We start from the raw sequence: 21,515 nt of genomic DNA on the forward strand, positions 1-21,515 counted from the left end.
TAGCACAAGCTCCAAGTATTGTAATTTTATATTTAGATGACATGAGAAAATCTGATAAAGATTGCCAGAAATAGATTTCTGTGACAATCTGGAAATCCAAAACATCTTGACTACATCTCAAACCTAGGCAACAGGTGTAAGGTCAAGAATTATAGGCACTCTTCGTCTTTGAATTCCTAGGCACAGCCTGCTCTTCTGGAAGCAACAATGAGAAAATGCTTTCATGAGGTGGGAGTGTTCAACGGTTATCAAGTGAAGCTGAGAAATCAAGTAAGATTAGGACTAAGCCCTGATCCCTGAATTTAGCTAGCTAGCCTACAGATCATAGGGAACCTTGGCAAGTCAATTTGATGAACTGTTGGGTGTATAACCCTTGGGGAACACCTGAAAAAGGGAAAGGGAGGGGAAAAACACCCCCGTAGATAGCTCCTTTGGGGAGGTTACTATAAAAGGGAGTAGAGAAATGGAATGAAGAATGGGTTAGGGTGTAGGGTAAGTGTGTTTTCCTTTATTATTTTTTTCTTCCTCCTTCTCTTCCTTCTTCTTTTCCCTCCTTCCCTCCCGTCTCTTCCCTCCTTTCCTTCCTTCTTTCCTTACTTCAAAACGCAGCACAATAAAGAGCTGGAGAGGAACAGAGAATCCTTCATCTGTTGCTGGTGTACTCCTCTGGAAATAGCCAGGTTTGGGCTAGGCTGAACTCGGAGCCAGGATCTCCATTCTCATCTCCCAGATGGCGGGCAGGGGCAGAGGCCCAAGTACTTGGGCCATTTTCCGTTGCTTTCCCAGGCACACTAGCAAGTCAGCAGCTGAATTGGAAGCAGAGCAGCCAGAACTGGCACTCTGATACGGATGACAGCATTACAAGCTGTCATTTAAAGAAAGGCAGACATTCAACGTGCCATATGTTAAATGTGGAAAACCCAGTGGAGGGTAAAAATCTGAAGTGCTGGAGAGAGTGAAGGCAGTGGTGGGCAGGCGTCCTCAGATAGGTCAGCAGGGAAAGGAGTGGGCCTGGCCCCAGACCAGAGCAGGGATCCTCCATAGCAGCAGGGGGAGAATTCTCTTCTAACTGCCTCCCTTCCTCCATGAGTGTTCTTACTGTCCCTGCAAGGTAAGCAGCCGAGAGGGGACGGTAGAAGCAGAAAAAGTATTAGGTCATGAATTGTGTACTTTGGGTGTTTGCTCCATTCATTTCTGGGTTCCTTCTCATCCTGACCACAGCCCAGGAAGCCAAAATACCATGAGGACCTGGCGGGCTGTTCACTCTCCCTCATCTCTGTCAGCACAGGGCTGTGGATTCTGAGCTCAAGGACTAGCCCGTGCCAGAGTCCCTCCCACTAAGGCCTGTGAGGATGCAAAACACGTGTACAGGAAAGAAAAAGACAGCTTTTTGAGAAAACATATCGGTGTCTTCCAGCCTGCATTGTTCATAAGGGAAGCGTCAGAAACCATTTCAACTCTTGAAAATCTGCCTGCGTAGAAAGAGGACATTAATTAGGTGACTGTGTCTGTCACAGAAAACTTACATTTGCAAGGAGACGGTACATTTTAATTTTCAGTCTTATCATTTATTTTTCATCAAACAGTGAAAACCTGAGTGTTGTCTTGGATGAGGAAGGTTGTGATTTTTTTGTGTTATTTTGAGGCCTCAAATGCTACACAGAGACAATGTTTCACCTGTATCAGAATCACTTGGAAAAGCAGGCATTGCAGGTCTCTCATCTGCTGAGTCATGCCTCACATGCCCACAGCGGCCAGGCTGAGGCTGGGAGCTGGGAGCTCAGTCTGAGTCCCCTCTGAGTGCCCAGGCCCAAGGATTTGTCCCATCACTGCTGCCATCTGGGTGGGCATTAGCAGGAGGCTGTACTGGAAGCAGAGTTAGCAAGGACTAGAACCAGGCACTCCCATGTGGGATGCAGGTTCCCGGGCACCATCTTAACAGCTAGGTCAAACAACTGCCCCATCTGGTGTGTTTATTAAAGTACAGGTTCCTGCACTGCACCCTGAGTTCTTGAGCCTAGAACAAGGACCAGCAATTTGCATTGGTAACAAGTTCTCAGTCTTTGCTATGTTGCTAGTTCATGTTACAGAACCATTACCTTTTTTTTTTTTTTTAAGATTTATTTTTATTGGAAAGGCAGATTTAGAGCGAGAAAGATCTTCCATCTACTGGTTCACTCCCCAAACAGCCACAACAGCTGGAGCTGAGTCAACCCAAAGCCAAGAGCCAGTAGCTTCTTCTGGGTCTCTCATGCAGGTGCAGGGATGATCCTCTGCTGCTTTCTCAGGCCACAAGCAGGGAGCTGGATGGGAAGTGGAGCGGCTGGCACCCCTATGGGACTGGCACAAATATGGAGTCCTGGTGTGTGCAAGGCAAGGATTTAAGCCACTGAGCCATCACACCAGCCCCGAGAACCATTACCTTTAGGAAATTATTATCTTTTTTTTAAAAAAAAAGTAGGCCATATTTACAAAAAGTATGCAAAAAGTATAGCTTATGTTCTTCCACTAGCTCTGTAATTCAGTACTTCGCTTTCGATATCTCATGAAATTTCATGAATCCTGCCAAGAAGAGAGCATGGAAGTTTTTATTCATGCAATAGCATATGTTTAACATAGGACTGTCAAGTCAAAGCAACACGGGAGCACGCTCCTTCCCTTTGTTATTCATGAGCTTCAGTGCAGGAGGTGCTTGAGCGGCCTTTTCATCCCCTGTGACAGACACTTCCTCCATATGGATCGAGGAACGCGTACTCCGCATGGCTGCTGGAGGAGCTGCAGCGGTGGGCTCCTCCAGGAAGCCTCAGAAGGGGGCCTTGGAATGTTCTGCATCCTAAACACACATGATTGAACTGCAAAACCTTGAATTTACAGGGGGCAAAGGCATTTCTGGGCTGCTTACGGCATCTGCAGCACACACAAGAGGCCATGAATTCAGCAAGTGCATCTTCTTGTCCCTTAAGAGGCTGTGCAAATTAGCTGCTTGATGATTCAGTTTTCTTCAGTGTAAAACAGAGGCAGTGATAGCATTCTGAAAAGTTGCCATCTTAATCACTGAAAATGTATATTTTTCATCGATTCCAAAGGCCAGTGGGGAGGTAGGAGAGTGTGAGAGAGAAACAGAGGCAGAGAGGATGAGAAAGAAAATGAATCTCCATCTTGCCATCCAGGAGTTCACGTCCTAATTGCAACAGTTAAGGCTGGGCCAAGCCAAAGTCAGCAGTGTCCCCTCATATGAATAGTGGCAGGGTCACCTGGTCACTGAAGCAGTAAACACTTCGAAATTAGTATTTAAAAGAAAGACTTGAAAGGCAGTTACAGAGCGGGGAGAGCACACAAATCTCCATTTGCTCACTTCCGACACCCACAATGGCCAGGCGCAATAGCAGGGGGCTGGATGGGAATCGGTGGTGGGGGGCAGCTCACCTGCTACCCTTCAATGCTGGCACAGATTGGCGTTAAGGTGGGCTTCTCTGTCTGGAAACTACCCTCTCCTCTTACCAACCTGGCACGCTCTAGCTCTACTATCTGGCTTTAGCTCAGGATTTTTTTTCCCAAAGATTTATTGCAAAGGCAAATAAGATTTAGAAAAAGGAGCGACAGAAAGATCTCCCCAAACGGCTTCATCGGCTGGTGGCAGCTGAGCCAATCCGAAGCCAGGAACCCTTTCCGGGTCTCCCACACGGGTGGGTGCAGGATCCCAAGGCTTTGGGCCGTCCTCGACTGCTCTCCCAGGCCACAAGCAGGAAGCTGGATGGGAAGTGGAGCAGCTGGGACATGAACCAGTGCTGGCGCTTGCAAGGCAAGGATTTACCCACTGAAGCCTGGGTCGTTGGGAGGGAGGGTGGGAGGAGCAGGATTTATTTCTTATGAAGCCTCAGGCATTTCATTTGGGCGGACTGTTTTTCCCTTGAGAGTTCCCCGGAACAATCATCACTGTATTCACAGCACCTAACTCATCTGTTTACTACACTGGCTTCCTTATGGTCGGGGAACAGCTCGTGGGCGGGGCATACTTTTTTTTTTTTCAGGGCATATAGCTTTGTGCCTGACTCAGAACAGACGAACATCATGAACACTATATACACAGTGCAGGAAAGGGCCAGAAAGGACCGGAAAGACAACACTTGTTGGGTTTTATTTCCAGATCACTTTTTAGTACTTCAGCCGGACTCTCATGCCTCTGCATCAGCAGCTGGTCCTTCTTCCTGTCTTCTCTTTGATTAAAAAGGGGGCTGGACTGAGACTGCCCGAGTTACCACGCCAGTCCCACCATTAACTACACACGCGTTTAACCTCTCCAGGATTAAGCTTTGCTGCAGAGTTAGGACAACAGAATCTCACAGGGTGTTAACAGAGTCGCATCCTCACCTGCCCAGTGAGCCTAGGCTGCTGCAGTCCCGGGCAGCCTCTCCTGTCCCTCCACACCCTGCTCTCCTCTCGGGATCTGGGTCCTGAAACCGCAGACACTCCCAGAGGAACACGTCGGCACAGCCTCAGCCTTGCTGGCATATATGCGTACACCAATAATCCTTTTTCTTATGCAAATGATTTTTATTTATTCTACAAACACGAGTTCCTATTATACAAACTTTTGATGTTTTTTTTTTTACGACCTTCCCCGACCCATTTCTCATGCGCTGAGGCTCCCCGCGGAAGCCCCTCCGGTCCCCCGACTTCGGCGCCCACCTGCGCGGCTCTGCAGCCCCCCGGGCTCCCGCAGGCTCCAGCCCGGCCCCGGGCCGCCCCGCCCCCGCCGCCCTCGGCCCGCACCCGGCGCCTCGCCGCCACCGGGGGCCGCAGGTTCGTGGCTGCTCCGGGCGGCCCGCTTCCGGTGGGACCCGGGCGTCTCCTCGCGGCCCGCGCGCTCGGTTCCGTCGGCCGCGGCCCAGATGCAGGCGGAGCGGGGAGCTCGGGGCGGCCGCGGGCGGCGGCCTGGCCGCGACCGGCCCGGCGGAGAGCGTGACCGCGAGCGGGCCGGCTCCTCGGCGGCCGGGACGAGAGGCGGCTACGGAGACGGAGGCGGCCGCCGGGGTCGGGGCCGCGGCGGCCGGGGAGGCCGGGGAGGCCGAGGAGGAGCTCCCCGGGGCGGCCGCCGGGATCCGGCAGGCCGGGGCGGCGGACCCAGCGGCCCGGTAAGGCGGCCGGGTGGGCCGGGGGACGCGGGTGGGCGGTGCCTGCGCGGCGCGGGAAGGCGGGCCGGGGGCGCGGGCGGCGGGGGCGCGCGCAGGGGCCAGCCTCGCTCTGCACGTGGCGCCCCTGCCTGCTGGCTCCTGGGAGACCGCCTGCAGCCCTGCGTCCTCGGCGCGGGCTCGCCTGTCACAGCAAGGCTGCGTGCCAGGGCCCGCTGCATCCGGGGCGCTGTTTCCTTGATTAACCTGTGGTGGAGTGAGGACGCTGCCAGCAGGTGTAGGTGCCAAGGACCCGGGTGGCTCCACCGCCCAGGCACGTCCGTGCTACTAGCAGCAAAGCTGCCGGTTTTCAGGGGTGTTTGTTTTGTTCACTGTTTGTGCCGAGCCGGGCTCACAGCAGGCGAATAATTAGAGTTTGTGAAATGAACTCCCATATATAGGAGCTTTAGTCGAGAGGGAGAGGATCGGATGTATGGTTCTTTTTTTCATTAAGAGTTTCTCTTTTATGTTAACACGTGTGTGTGTAAGTCAGCTGTTGTCAATTGAGTTTAAATGTTCTGCAGTCAGATCTGAGTGTCAGTACTAACATGATACATGTTATTCACACGCGCGCAGAGGAAGTTTTCTCAGTTTGCATCAGGAGATGATGGATAGGGCAAACTTACCCTTCTTACTGTACATAAAGGAGTGAGATTACAAACTCTTCTGTTACTTTAACATTGGCAGTACAGTACAGTGTTTTCCATTGTTATGTGTACAGATGAAAAAAACACTTTTTAAAAAAGATTTATTTATTATTATTGCAAAGTCAAATAAACAGAGAAAATGAGAGGGAGGAAGATCTTCCATCTGATGCTTCACTCCCCGAGTGAGCGCAACGGCTGGTGCTGTGCCGATCTGAAGTCAGGAGCCAGGAACTCCTTTCCGGGTCTCCCATGCGGGTCAGGGTCCCAATGCTCTGAGCCGTCCTCGACTGCTTTCCCTGGTCACAAGCAGGGAGCTGGATGGGAAGTGGAGCTGTTGGGATTAGAACCGGTGCCCATATGGGATTCTGGTGCATTCAAAACGAGGACTTTAGCCATTAGGCCACTGTCAGGCCTGAAAAATTCTTTTGATGGTGACCAAATTTTGATACTAAAAATTGTACTATGTGAAAGGCCTAGAAGATATCTCTTAAGGTAGTATTATAAAACTTGCATTTAAAAATCTATAAACTTTGGGCCCTGTGCAGTAGCCTAATGGCTAAAGTCCTCGCCTTGAATGCACCAGGATCCCATACTGGCGCTGGTTCTAATCCCAGCTGCTCCACTTCCCATCCAGCTTCCTGCTTGTGGCCTGGGAAAGCAGCCGAGGACGGCTCAAAGCTTTGGGCCCCTGCACCTGCGTGGGAGACACGGAAGAGCTCCTGGCTCCTGGCTTCGGGTTGACTCAGTTCTGGCATTACATCCACTTGGGGAGTGAATCAGTGGACAGAAGGTTTTCCTCTGTCTCTCCTTCTCTCGTGTATCTGACTTTACCAAAAAAAAAAAAAAAAAAAGAACTTGCATTTTCTAACATATTGGCCAATCAATACCTTGTCAATTAACTCCATAATGTTGTAAATTGTTAATGTTATGTTGTGGCTTTTGATTGGACGGGATGATATTCTGCCAGCTCTGCTTTCAGACCAGAGATGGTCTCCCCAAGAAACTGTTGAATTTATCTGGACAATAAGATGCTGGACTCTATGCATGGGACATGCTTGCAATGAAGGAATCATGACTGTATTTGAACTGTAATACTGCAACAAGGTGGAGGAATCCACCATGGGGGAAGGGCATGGGGAAGGATTGGGGGAATCCCAGAGCCTACGAAACTGTCATAAAATGAAATGAACTTTAAAAAATTTTTAAATAATTATAAAATTTAATTTTGGTAAAGTGAGGTAGAAAGCAAAAGTGCAGTGAACTAGAAACTCGACATTGTGAGGGAGGAGATGAGAGAGGCTCATACCCTCCTAGTAGCCACTACACATCACATTTTGTCCTGCAGGCACTCGTGCAAATATGTCCACACCTGTGGAATCACCTGTGCTCACAGCCAAAAGGCTGAGACGTGTTATGCTTTTTGATGAGCAGTTGGCAAAGTGGAAGTCGATATTGGCAGAGTGTTTTTTTTTTTTTTTTTTAATAGCCATTTGAGTTACTAAGCTCACATTAGTTGAGCACTTAGTTTGAGACAAGGGCTGTGAGATAAATAAGTTGCAGTTAGGAGAGGTTAACTGGCTTTTACCCACTGCCATCCCTCAGCCAGGGCATGGCTGAACCTAGATTCTCAAATTGGACTCAAATTGGACTGCGAAGCCTGTTGTTTGGGTTAGTCCTGTGAACATCCCTGGAAAGGCTTTGGGATTGGAAAGGGGGCCGTGTGTGATCCTTTCACATGCCCCTTACACCCCCGTTGTGTCAATCTGGTTATCAAGCTCTCGGGTGAAACCAGCACCGTTTTGGGTTATTGTGGACCTTTGCAGAGCTTTGCTGTTTCTCTCCTCTTTTTTTTTGTCTGACATTCAACTAAATAAATCTTGGGGGAATAAAACTCAGACCCGAATGACAACCTCTGGACTATTTTCCCATTTTTCATAAACCTGAAGCAGATTTGGTGAGACACTAGCTGTATGTAAGTATCTCACCGGAACACAAGTGGGGGGCCAGCACACTGGTTCAACAGGCTCATCCTCCACTTGTTAGCATTGGGATCCCATGTGGGTCCTGGGTTGTATCTCAGCTGCTCAACCGCTGATTGAGCTCCCTGCTTATTGTCTGGGAGAGCATTGGAGGATGGCTCAGATCCTTGGGCCCCTGCACCCCCATAGGAGACCCAGAAGAAGCTCCTGGGTCCTGGCTTTAGATTGGCTCAGTTCTGGCCAGTGCAGCCATTTGGAGAGCAACCTAGCAGGTGAAAGATCTTTGCTTCTGTAAATCTGCCTTTCAAATAAAAATACACCTTTTTTTTCTTAAAAAAAAAAGATTTATTTATTTATTATTGGAAAGTCAGATATGCAGAGGAGACACAGAGAGAAGATCTTCCATCTGATGATTCACTCCCCAATTGGCCGCAGCGGCTGGAGCTGAGCCAATCTGAAGCCAGAAGCCAAGAGCCAGGAGCTTCCTCCAGGTCTCCCACATGGGTGCAGGGTCCCAAGGCTTTGGGCCGTACTCAGCTGCTCTCCCAGGACACAAGCAGGGAGTCGGATGGGAAGTGGAGCAGCTGGGATAAGAACCAGCACGCCTATGGGATCCTGACACGTGCAAGGCAAGGACTTTAGCCATTAGCCCATTGCGCTGAGCCCCTCCCCCCCGCAAAAAAAAAATCTTTAAAAATACCATTTAGAAATGTGATCTGTGGACTCGGCCACTTTTCCTGCTTGAAGCCGTCACGCTGCTTCGGCTGAACATTCTTCACCCACGCTGTCTGGAGGTGTGCCTTTCTCAGTGATCAGTGTTTATCTTCCTGATCCGGTGATCAACGCAGACACCTGAGTTCCCAACTTTCTTGTATTCTCTTTAACACAGTCTTGAGAGATCCTGTGTGATGGCCTTTAAAGCTTATGTCTAACATTTTTACAATCAGTGGTTCAAAGTTTGAAAATGTAAAATTGTCCAACCTATTGGTTTGCTAGTGATCTTGCACCATTTAGTCACATTTTCACACTTTTTGGTGAGGTGATTTTTATTGTTCTTCTTTTAACCTTGTATTTCAAATCCAATCTCCCACAGAACTCTATCCAACATATTTTATACTTGAAGTTATTTTAGTGATAAGCCTTGTGTGTGCTCCTATAATAAATTTAGATAAAAATGTCTTCTGGGGCATTGTGAGGTAAAGTGCCATTTGCGACATCAACGTGCCAGCCTGCTTGTGTGTGAGAAGGCAGCAGAAGATGGCCCAGGTACTTCTGCCCTTGCTGCCCATGTGGGAGAGCTGGATGGAGCTCCTGGCTCCTGGCTTCTACCTGACCCAGCACGACTGCTGTGGCTGTTTGGAGAGTGAACCAGGAAGTGGACGGATGATCTCGCTTTCCCCCACTCTCTGCTCTTCAGATAAAAAAATAAATCTTTTAGAAATGTCTTATTAAGGCTAGGGCACAACTTTTGTTTTAATTTGAATTAAGATTACATTGACATAATTATTAGGCATGATCTCAATATTTTACTATAAAGCATCTCATTTTTCCCAATGAGTTTAGATTGCTATGGATGAATATTAGTGCTAGTTCTCTTCCCAGTTTTTTATTTTATAGATTTAAGCCCCAAGAAACATTGTTCACACATGAAGGTGGATGGCAATGTTGGCGCTTTGCCATACGAATGTCACTCAGTGCTTTGAATATCTTTCTAGTTACATGCTGAACTCATTATTATAAGACATTTAAAATGATCATTCAGCTGACAGCTGGATTAGATTCCTTTTCAATTCTGTTGAAAGCCAAGAATTGGAAACTACCTGATTTGCAAAAGGACTGACTTTTACGTTTTTTCCCCCGTTAACTTCGAGGGGCTCTGTACCATTTGCAGAATATGGTTTCCAATTTTTTGCCATTTTAAAAGATTTTGAAATATTTATTTGAAAGCTTGAGAGGCTTTTATGAAAGAGAGGCAGAGAGAGGGAGACAGAGTGGGAAGGGGAGAGACCGATTTTCCATCCTTAAATGGCTGGGGCTGGGTCAGGTTGAAGCCAGGAGCCAGGAGCTTCTTCCAGGTCTCCCATGTGGGTTGTACGGGATGAGACACTTTGACCAATGATGCTGCTCCCCTGGCTCGTTAGCAGGAGCTGGATGGGAAGTGGAGTAGCCAGGATTTGAATTGGTGCTCTTATGGGACGCTGGTGTTGCAGATGGCAGCTTAACCCCTGTGTTAGAATGCCAGCTCCAACCATTCTTTCTTTATTTTTGAAGTTTATTTATTTATTTATTTAAAGATTTATTTTATTTTCATTGGAAAGGCAGATATACAGAGAGGAGAGACAGAGAGGAAGATCTTCTGTCCGATGATTCACTCCCCAAATGAGCGCAACGGCTGATGCTATGCTGATCCGAAGCCAGGATCCAGGAACTTCTTCTGGGTCTCCCACATGGGTGCAGGGTCCCAAAGCTTTGGGCTGTCCTCTACTGCTTTCCCAGGCCACAAGCAGGGAGCTGGATGGGAAGCAGGGCCACTGGCATTAGAACCGGTGCCCATATGGGATCCCGGGCGTGCAAGGCGAGGACCTTAACCACTGCGCCATTGCACTGAGCCCAAAGTTTATTTATTTGAAACGTAATGACAGAGTTCTGCTGGTTTACTCCCCAAATGGCCGTAAGAGCTGGGCCAGGCCAAAACCAGGAGCCAGGATCTCTATCTAAGGTTCTCCTATAAGTAGCAGGAGCCAAATTAATTAAAAAAAAATTAGGTCATCACCATCTGTTCTTTTTTCCTGGCACATTTAGTAGGGAGCTGGATCAGAGGCTGACGTGGGACTCCAACACAGGCACTGTGATATGGATGTGGGAGACCCAAGTGGCAAAAACATGCTACATAGAATCCCATCCCATTTTTGTCACTTGCCATAATGCCACTGTCTTTATTTCAGCTATTGGTAATAGTGATAATCTAACTGGGGGTGGAGGGGCTGCCTCCACAGGCTAGTCCTCTGCTAGTGGTGTTGGTATTTCATATTGGTGCCAGTTCATGTCTTGGCTGCTCCATTTCTTTTTTTATTTCTTAAAAAAATTATTTTATTTTGGCAATTTTTACATAATTGATTAAGGCACAAAGGGTCAAGGACTACAGCAAAGTGGGTAAGACCATTCTTTCCACATTAATATTGTTTTTTTTCTGTAACCGGGATAAAGGAAGAGATAAAGGGAGAAGCCCCACCCATCCTCCCACCATCCCAGGTCAAGCAGTTTTGATAATTCAACAGTTCTGAATTGCTGCCAATCTCACTGCTCCAAGCGTGATGAACTCTCTTCAGAATCCACTGGCTGACATAGTCTCTTCATGGTTGGGGTTCTGAGATCAGCAGTTCAGTTGGCGGGATCTCCAAAGAAACTTCGTCTGAGGTGTTCCCAAACCAGATTCTTGTGTGTTCTCGCCAGTACAGGGTCTGGCACCGTCTGTCACCCCAATCAGCTTATGTATGTGCTGGTGGTTGCAGTTGCTGGGTCGGTTTTGTTTCCAGCCCAGTCTTCTATGTGAACCGATGGGTGTTTCAGTTCAGCCCGATCCTGCCCACTTCATACTCAGCCCTCACACAAACCAGTGGGAGCTGCAGCCTAGTTGGGGCAACTCCCCATAACCCCCTCCAGGCCTGCCCCCTCCCCTGGTTCCCATGCTTGCCAGTGTGTACCGCAGACTTGTTCAGTCTGTCCCACATCCCATTTAGCTCTCATTCCTGTGAATGGGCATTGAGGCCTAGTTCAGCCAACCAGCCCTACTATCCAGTCTACACACATACTGGCAGATGCTTTTCTGTCTAGCCATCCCTGGCCCTGTCCTGGTTTTCATGCTTTCCAGTGGGAGTGGTAACCCAAGAGGAAGGTGCCCACTCTTTTCCTCCTAGGCCACTTCCACTCCTGGATTATGCACTCTCCATGTAATTCTGTGGTTTAACTTGACAGAAATAGCCCCCTGTGCCAGCCTCTGCCAGCTGATGTTGCGGCAAAGCCCAACCAACCCTCTCCAACTCTAGGTTATGCTTACACCAGTTGGTACAGTCAGCGCAGCCTGGCTTTTCCCTGATCTAGCTCACATGAGGCCCGCACGTGTTGTAGCCCTGCCTGGTGTGGTCTGCCCCCATCCCAACTCACACTCTCCAGTGGGAGTGCTTGTCCAACAGGGGAGCCCACATTCTCCCTACCATCTTTGCCCCCTGCCTCCCTGGTTCTCACGTGTGCTATTTGGGTGCGGCGACCCAGTCTGGCATGGTCCACCTCACCTTGGTATTTGCCAGTGGGTGTTGTAATCTGTCCCGGCCTGGCCCACCCCCAATTTCAGCTGATGCTGGTGAGGGTTATAGCCTAGCCCAGCCCAGTAGGCACCCAGCCTCAGTCGTAATGTGCACAGGTATGTATTATGACCGGTCCTGGCCTGACCCACAACTCTATTCTGGTGCTTGGATTCGCCAGCGGTTGATGTGAACTGGTTCAGCCTGGTCCGCCCCTGACCTATACCAAATGTATGCCAGTGGGTACCTTTCCCTGGCCTGGCACGGCTGCTCCCTATCGTGGTTCTTGCCCTCACCTGCAGGGACTGACTCCCTCTATCTGGGGTCAGGGAAGAAACAAAAGGAAAAGCCCCACCCAGCCTCCCACCCTGGATGTCTGTACTTCTTTGTGAGTTAAGGTTTGCTCGGCCCTGCCTAGTCTGCCCCCTTCCAGTTCCAGCTCGGCCCATCCTACATCCTGTTTTAGAATGTACATTTGAGGGCTCAGCGGCGTGGCCTAGCGGATAAAGTCCTCACCCTGAACTTGCCAGGATCCCATATTGGCACTGGTTTTAATCCCTGTGGCTCCACTTCCCATCCAGCTCCCTGCTTGTGGCCTGGGAAAGCAGTCGAGGCTGGCCCAAAGCTTTGGATCCTGCACCCATATGGGAGACCTGGAGGAAGTTTTTGGCTCCTGGCTTTGGATTGGCATAGCACTGGCCATTGCGGTCACTTGGGGAGTGAATCATCGGACGGAAGATCTTCCTTTCTGTCTCCTCCTCTCTGTATATCTGACTTTGTAATAAAAAGATAAATAAATCTTAAAAAAAAAAAAAAAGAATGCACATTTGAGTGCTACTGCTTTGACTTGCCCAGGCTGGTGTCGATTCCTGTATCAGTAAGTGATGGCAGGTTCCATGGTCACACCTAGCTTAGGCCATCGCCATCCCAACTCACAAGCTAACCAGTGGGACTTGTATTTCCACAGGGTTGGGCCTACATTTTCCCTAGAGAATCCACCCCCAGATCTGGTTCTTTTGCATGCTGGTTAGTGTCTTGACCCTGCGAAGTATGACCTGTCCACTCTTCCACCACTCAGTCAGGTACTGGTACCTAGCCCTTCCACACAGGCCCCCATCCACTGCTCTGGTGTGCACTGGTGTGTGGCAGTCAGTGATGCTCTATGCTAGCAGCCCATCTCAGAATTCCCATGTGATTTGATGAATCAGTCTGACCCAAACAGAACTTATGGACTCTCCCCTCCAAAACCTCAGATCTCAGTCCCCAGGCTTGCAAGCAAGTTGGTGACCCCATCGCTGGGAATCACCCAGAATTCATCCCTCACCTACACTCACACTAGCCTTATCCCTGGATGTCCCTAGGCAGCAATTACATACCTTGCAAACCCCAGAGCTTGTCACTGGGTGGCCAGCAGGCCTAGGACTCACTCACCATGTGGTGACGGTGCCCATGGGCCAAGTCCCAGGCATTGGGTCCAACCTGGCCCTGGGAACTCTCCGCCAGTGGGTTACCACCACTGTGGAGGGCTACTGTCACCCAAGCCGCCAAGAGCGAACTGGCTGCTACATTTCTGATCTTGCTTGCTGCTAATGGCCTGGAGAGGTAGTGGAGGATGGCCCAAGTTCTTGGATCTCTGCATCCATGTGGAGACCCAGAAGAATTTCCTGGCTCCAAACTTCAGACTGTTCCAGCTTTGGCTCGAGCAGCCATTTGGGGAATTAATCAGCAGGTAGATTTCTGTCTCCGCCTTTGTGTAATTATTTTAAGTGAAGTAAATAAACGTTAAAAAAAGAAAAGAAATCCTAGCTCGTGGCTCCATGTCCCTGGTCTGTCTTTCCTAGGGTACTAGAACTAAACCTTGCTGTTTTTCTCATTCCTCCCACCTGACAAATAGTGGCTATTTCCAAAGTACTGGGCAGGGATCTCTAGAAAGGTTTTCTAGGACATTTGACCCGAACCATACCCAAAATGATGTGTTAGCTTCCTTCTCCCCCGCCGGAAGTCAGGTGGTTGTGCATGTGTTTTCTATGAAATGTCAAGCAAATGGGACGGGTGTCTGGTCCATCAGTTAAGTCGCTGTCTGGGGTGTCTGCTTGCTACATCAGGGTGCCTGGGACAGTTTCATATTTCATAGGAGAGACCTCTGGGAGTGATCACATAGAGTGAGCTGTTATCAAGGAGGCAGAAACTAGTGATGCAGTTCTTTAGTGAGATGTGCTGGTTTGTCATTTCATCAGACCAGTTTTATCATTTCTCTGAAGATTTGGTACCTGATATGTAGTTTATTAATTAATTTTTTTGTATCCTGGGTGATGACAGCTTATTTGTGATTAATATGCACAGCATGGTGATCTCCATTCTGTGGTTTATTAAATTCCAGACTCATCTCAAGATGATCTGTGTCAGTCTGCCTCTCCTTGCTGTCAAAATTAACATTGTCCTTCCTCCCCTTTTATATCTGTGTAGAGGATACAGCCTAAGGTTCAAAGTTCTGCAGATTCTGCTGATAAATAACAGAACAGCTCAAGAAAAATAGAAAGACTTTAATATTATCATGCAGAAATAACCACAGTTAATATTTTGATGTTCTTTCATTGTATATGTTTCATTGTATAGCTGGGAGATCCCATAGACTTGTCAGTGAGAAAAGATAATACTGTATTTATGTGAAAACTACAGGATACCTATGGATTCATTTAATGCTGTGTCTTAGTTTTTGTTACTATAACAGAGTACTGGAGGCTGGGGACTTTGTACTGAAAGGAGGCTATGGAAGCTCCCAGCTCTGTTAGCATGGCGCTGCCCGTGTGTGGCTGTGGTGAGGGCCTTGGTGCTGATGGCAGCATGTGCAGAAGGGGGATTCAGGCAGGTGTCAAGCTCCCTTTTGGCAGTATTTTATTTTATTTTATTTTTTCTGGAACTCATCTAGTGCCATGAAACCGCTCTAACCTCTCTCAAGTGGTGCCCTGTGGCCCAATCACTGCCCCTAGGGGCCACCCCTTAAAATCTCCACCACCTCAGTGTCACCATGCTAGAGACCAAACCTCCTGCACAAAAAGGGAACTTTGCAGGGACAAACTGGATCCGAGTCATAGGATGCTCAAAGGATGCAGGCATACGTACCAGGGAATGGCCACTGTCCTGGATCCCATTTTGAAGGGCCTTGGCTTGACTGCTGGCTCTGTCTCTTGTTGATGCAGACCCTCGGAGGCAGTTGTGTGGTAGGTCAAGCTATTGGCTTGCCCCTACCCACTGTGAGGGTTACCCTGGCATCTCAGCTAGTCTGAATTTCTTAAATTACTGTGGCTCCTTTGGCTCAGTTCTCAGACACCTGCTTCCTGCTTGTCTTTTTAATCCATTCTGGGGTTCTGGTCTCTGTCAATCTTTGGATCTATTTGACATTCTCATAGTAAATCCCGTTTCTGCCCAGTTTGCAGCCGAACTCTGCTATGCTTTCCCTCCCCTGCCCTACACTTCCCCTATTTCAAAGCCTTACTTGTCTTCACATGCACTGGCTTTCTCCGTGAAACTTGTGATTTTCCTCAGCAGTGTCGTGTTCTGTGAGTGCAGTATGCGTTGTTTTGTATTTTATCATAGTTGTTTGCTTTGATGTAGTCTTCATTAATTGTAAACCTCTTGGAAGGCCTGCATGTGAGACAGCACTGTGATTGGTTGGCTAATGAGGGCGAGCGTTTTGAAGGTGATTTCAGAGTAAGTAGGGAAGCTAGAGGCAGCGTGTGTGTTTAGGCAGTGCCATCGCGGGCGTGTTGGTAGGGGAAGCCTTTGGGTTTCATTTACCCTTGTTACATTATTTGAAATACTTTTTTTGGTGGTTGACAGCTCAGCAGCTAAAAAACAATTGTTCTTGCAAGAGCAAATTTATATAAGAGCATTAAGTTACATGGAATTTTTGCTGTATTTTTTGTTCTGTTTATTAAGCTTTCTGGTTTAATGCAAACAACCACTTTTGAAAATTGTGACAGTAAAACAAAAATTATAGTGTTTTCTGGAGGTCTTATATTATTGAATCTTTTCTTACTATTTATTTCTGTGGGTGAGGAGGAACCGTTTTTTGTTTCATTTTTATGGTGACAGACTTCAGGTTTCTCTTTTTGTTTGTTTGCTTTAGTACAAAGCTAAACCCCAAACAGGTACAATGAAGACCTGTTTTTGTGGATTTTCACTCTGTCGGGTCCTGCTCCATCCTGCTGAGCACCGAGCAGCCCAGAGGTTTGAGCTCACTGGTTTGATAAGTCCTGAAAACTTAATTCTCATTTTATCTACACCTTGGAGTCCTCGCCGCTTTCACCTTTGCTATATGTGTCTGGGGGTAATCATAACATCAAAATCTTTTCTTTATTATCTATTATCTGCTATGTTTAAAATGATCTTTGAAATATTGAGTAGTTAGTAATTTTAGTATTTCTTTTTTGGAATTGTTTCTGAAATAATTTGCTAAATTTCAATGAGAATTTATTACTGTGTACTATTTGTTCTATAGATAAGATGATAGGATTTGGGAAAATTTTTTTCTTTCTTTTAACTTGAGAATTAGAGTATACTGGCTTAAAAATATGTGAAATTTGTTTATTTTATATAAATACATTAAAAATAGAACAAAAGTATTTGAGAGGCAGAGAGGTGGTGACAGCTCCCATCTGCTGGTCGCTCCCCAAATGCCTGCCGTGGTGAGGCCGGCCAGGCCAGGGAGCCACATGTGGGATTTCTCACAGGTGGCTTACCTGCTGGGCCAGATGTCTGCCTCTCTTCCTACTTCATGGTGTCCCTTCCACCTGTCAAAGAAGCTCAGGATCAACGCTGGGCAGGTCGTTCTGTGTGTCAGTGCTGAGACTGATATCATATATTGTGTTTATTTTGCCACATAGAAAGTTGTAGGTTCTTTACTTGCTTGAAGCAAATGGTGGAAACATAAATTTGGTTCCTTAAGAATATTTAAAATGTATGTTAATTTCCTTGGCTCAGCAATTTCCTGATGGAGACTATTATAGAAAAAAACCCCTCATATAGTATCAAAAAGCAGTATCATATTCAGTATTCACTGAATTCTCTCCTGCTGAGAGTTGATAACACATCCAGAAGTAGAGCAATTTGTCTTTTTGTTAAAATGAGGGAGAGCCTTAGTGACAGAGATGGAGACAGAGGCACACAGACGTGATCTGCTGATTGACTCCCCGAATGTCCACTGTGCTAGGAGCTGCATCTGGGTTTTCCATGTGGAAGACAGGGTTCCTACTCTCTGAGCTGCCACTTGCTGCCTCCCATGACTGCACTGGTGGGAAGCTGAAGCTGGGTGCGAGATTCAGGAACTGTACTCAGACTCTTTGATGTGGGGACTGGAGCACTTAACTGCTTGGTAGTTTGACCTCTGAATTTAGCCTGTGGCCTAGCTATTTGTCTCATGTGTCTGAATAGGTCAGCAGTGTTGTTTAACATAAGGAAAACTTGCAGATTTCAATGTTTTATGTTGGAAGAATTAATGAACAAAATTATGGTATGCCCCTGTAGAGGAGTACTGTGCAACTGTTTTCAATGGGAAAGGTATGGAATAAATGCCCAATGTAGCTGGGAAGGGATATTTAAGTAGTATGGTGTGATTGGCCTTGACTTTGAGACTTCTAACCTCTGGGATGGGATTTAGCTTTTTGTTTATGGCTGATCTGAATGAGTAATGGCAAATGTTTTCTCTCTTAGAACCAATTAAATAATGTATTCCATTAATGCCTTGCTATCTCTCTCTCACACACACACACACACACTGTCCAGTGTGGCAGGTGGCTGAGCTGTATTGAATTGTTTAGCTCTACTGATGTCAGGTTTTCTAGTTTATTCAATCTGTATATATCTTATTACCCTTAAGAAATAGTAATGTATAATAAAATGTGGAGGTGGGAATTAAAAATTTCCACCAAGTAACAGAAGTTGAAGTCTCTTGCCTGGTATTCTGGAGTAGACAGATGTGTCTGCACCACAGCAAAGATATAAAATCACTCTACCTATTCCTGAAGTCCTTGTTCCTTAAACATCGAGACCCCCAAACTGCTGTGCTGTGTGATTTTTAAAAAGACTGGGAAGGGCTCTTTGGCATTGTGGGTAAAGCCACCACCTGTGGTGCCGGCATCCTGTATGGGCACTGGCTGCTCATGACTTCCTGTCCCGCTCCCTGTTAATGGTTTGGGAAAGCAGTGAGAGATAGACCAAGTGTGTGGAGCCTTGCACTCACATGGGAGAAGCTTCTGTCTCCAGGCTTCAAATGGACCAGCTCTGGCCATTGTGGCTATTTGGAAAATGAAGCAGTGGGTACAAGAAATCTCTCTCTCTCTGTAACTCTGCCCTTCAAATAAAAAGCATATGTATTTTTAAAGGCTGGGAAACCTTTATATCCTATTTGTAGCCTCTTCTTTTTTCCTCTCTAAATGTATGGGATATCTTTAGCAAATAAGTATTGATTTTAATTTAGCCTCTCTCTCTCTCGGTAAACATTTAAATGTGAAAAACGTGGAGGAGACTATTCAGTTTCCAGATGGCATTCTTACAGTTTGTAATCAATGAAATATCTTTAATTGTTAGATTCAAATGCTCTTAATAAATAGACCTCCTGGAAAATGTTGGCTGCTTAAAAACGACTGTGAAATGTTGAGCCTTAATTTCTTTTTACAAACACTGAAAGTAAAGTGTTCTTGCTTTGTTTATTTGTTTTTCCAAGAAGTGAACCCTCGGGTGAGCAGTGCCTGCATGAGGCTGCGGTCAGAGCGGGGGTCCTGCAGGCCAGTTCCTCTGTTTAAACACAGCCAATAGCAATCCGGGGTGCTTGAGAGGAGAGCCGCAGAACGTGCGGCCTTGCTCCGAACAAACACCCAACAAGCGCGTGCCAAAGAGTGCTTCCTAGCCACATTCAGCAACGGACAGTTGATCCATCTGTCATAGGAAGACTGAGCCAGACGTTTTAATCCTAAGAGCCTTTTCTAGTTTGAATGGAAGATTTGCGGGCCATCTTAGATGTTTCGCTGACAGCTGCTATGCCGCCAGCAGCCGGAGCCATTTCGGCAGTGAACAGCAGGTGGGGCACACGGGCCAGCATTTTCCCAAATGGGAGTGACATTCATTTCACACTTTGTTATCAATTGAACAGCCATGGAATGCTCACAAAGCTGAGCATGTGCAAACCTTAGCTGATTATGTTAAGGCAGCAGCAGATTTTGACAGAGACTATAATTCTTTGCTACTGTGTTTGACTGTTTTTGATGTTACTTAAAACTGGAAAAATCTGAGAAGCCATGTGTATTTCTCATTCTCTTTTGTGTTACTCCTCCTCTTTTTTTTTTTTTTGAAAAAAAAATTTCTTCATTTTTTTTGGAAGGCTGAGTGACAGAGGGGTAGAACTTTCATCCACTGGTTCAGTCCTTAAATGCTTGTAACAGCCAGGACTGGGTCAGGGTAAATCCTGGAGCTCCCATGTGACTGGCAGGAACCCAAGGACTTCCCTTCCAGGCACGTTTGCAGGAAGTTGGATTGTACACCAACTGGCACTCTGACAGGGGCTACCGATATTAAGTAGCAGCCAAGCCTGCTGCATCACAGCACCCAGCCCCTTGCTCTCGATTGCTTAAAATAATGCATTCTTACCTGTAGAGGAAAGAAGAGTGAGGATACAGAAGAAAAGGAGACAATTCATTTTTGGTGGTGGAGCTTGTTATCTGATGGGTGTAGGAGGCCTTCTCTGCCCGGTCGCCACGTGTTTATGGGAGCCTCCTGTGATAGTTTGCATTTTATCCTTGGGGGTGGTCATTTGGCTCACCAGGACAGCTGGCCTGGGACCCCTGTATCCCGGATCAGAGTGCCTGGGTCCAGGTTCCAGCTCTGCTCCAGAGTCTAACGTCCTGCCACTGTGCACCCTGGGAGCAGCCGGGGATGCTGCCACGCGTTTGGGTTCCTGTCGCTTGCAAAGGAGACCCAGCTTGAGTTTCAGCTCCTGGCTCTGGCTTGGCCTGGCCCTGGCCCTGGAGGACATTTGGAGGTTAAAGCAGAGGGAGGGAGAACTTTTTTGATCTCTGTCCATGTCTCTTCTCTCTGCCTTTCAAATAAAATGTAGCTTCGTTTATTACTGAACAAGGAAGGTCGGGAGTCAGAGTCAGCTTATGTGTACAGTATAGATTTTGTCTCACAAATGGCAAGCTTTGAGAATTGTTCTTTCCTTTGGGGTTATGAGCCCCTTATGATATACTGATTTCTGAAGCAATGTTTATCTTCACAGTTTAATGTATAGTGACTTATTTGGTACTGCAGTCACCGGTACCTCTTGTTGTGCAAACTGACTTATCTGTAAGTACACATTTATTTTAAAGGAGCAAATTAAACAGGTACCTTTTTTAAAATACAGAAATTGACTGTATATGATACAAAAACACATATAATTTGGTCATGTTATTGGAAACTCAGATATGCAGAGAGGAGGAAAGACAGAGAGGAAGATCTTCTGTCCATTGATTCACTCTGTAAGCGGCCACGATGGCCAGAGCTGAGCTGATCCTAAGGCAGGAGCCAGGAGCTTCTTCTGGGTCTCCCACACACAAGTACAGGGTCCCAAGGCTTTGGGTTGTCCTCGATTGCTTTCCCAGGCCACAAGCAGGTAGCTGGATGGGAAGCGGGACTGCCGGGATTAGAACCGGTGCCCATATGGGGTCCTGGCAGCATGTGCAAGGCGAGGACTTTAGCCGCTAGGCTACTGTGCCGGACCTAGGACTGCCATTCTTGACCCACGTGCCTACCTTATTCTGATAGTGTGTATTACCACCAGAAACTATTGCATTGTAGTTTTGCCATGCAGCACTGTGTATTTATTTATTCGTCTGTGTTTGACTCCTGCAGTGAAAGCAGGCTCCCTGAGGGCAGGCAGTCTGTTTCGCTCCCTGTGTTATTCACTGCACTGTAACACTGTAACCGGTTCAAGGTAGGCTTCTCAGTACTTGTTTGTGATTGAATAATGGACCTCTTGTTTTAGCCAAGAATTGCTTCTGATATTCTGGACACATTCATATGTTTTTCTTGTAGCAGGCTGAACCCTTCTCTTTTTTCAGTTGAAAGCATTGAGGGAGGAAGTGGGATCAGGTGGGGTGGGCAGTTTAGCCCTATGTCTGAACCCATTCTACACTTTTGGTACCTGGCTGGACACAGATGGCTGTGTCGCCACTAAGCCATAATACTGCTGCTAAAGAGGCACCTGCTGGAGTTTTACAAGCTTGCTTTCTTCAACTACAGCATGGAGATGTGTGCATTGGGTCCTCTCAGTGGCAGTTGGCATATCTGATGAACATTTGCTTACACTTAATAGCCAAGTCCTCCCAGCTTCTTAACCCAGCATGACTGATGGGATGGCCAGTGGCAGAGATGTGCAGAGGA

At 47.2% G+C, this 21,515-nt stretch overlaps 1 protein-coding gene and 1 non-coding gene across 2 annotated transcripts in view; both read left to right on the forward strand.

The window, feature by feature from the left end:
• The first annotated feature begins 4,892 nt into the window (after positions 1 to 4,892).
• Positions 4,893 to 21,515, forward strand: part of AVEN (apoptosis and caspase activation inhibitor) — a 153,292-nt gene continuing 136,669 nt past the window's right edge. The window contains exon 1 of the mRNA XM_040968647.1: positions 4,893 to 5,135. Coding sequence (XP_040824581.1) covers positions 4,893 to 5,135 — 243 coding nt within the window. The remainder of the gene's footprint in view (positions 5,136 to 21,515) is intronic.
• On the forward strand, positions 18,855 to 18,982 carry LOC121149697. The gene has a single exon (XR_005882831.1). It is a non-coding gene; the product is annotated as a small nucleolar RNA SNORA11 (small nucleolar RNA).

Source organism: Ochotona curzoniae, unplaced genomic scaffold (assembly GCF_017591425.1).
Source record: "Ochotona curzoniae isolate NIBS_2020 unplaced genomic scaffold, NIBS_Ocur_1.0 scaffold_4701, whole genome shotgun sequence".
Lineage (NCBI taxonomy): Eukaryota > Metazoa > Chordata > Mammalia > Lagomorpha > Ochotonidae > Ochotona > Ochotona curzoniae.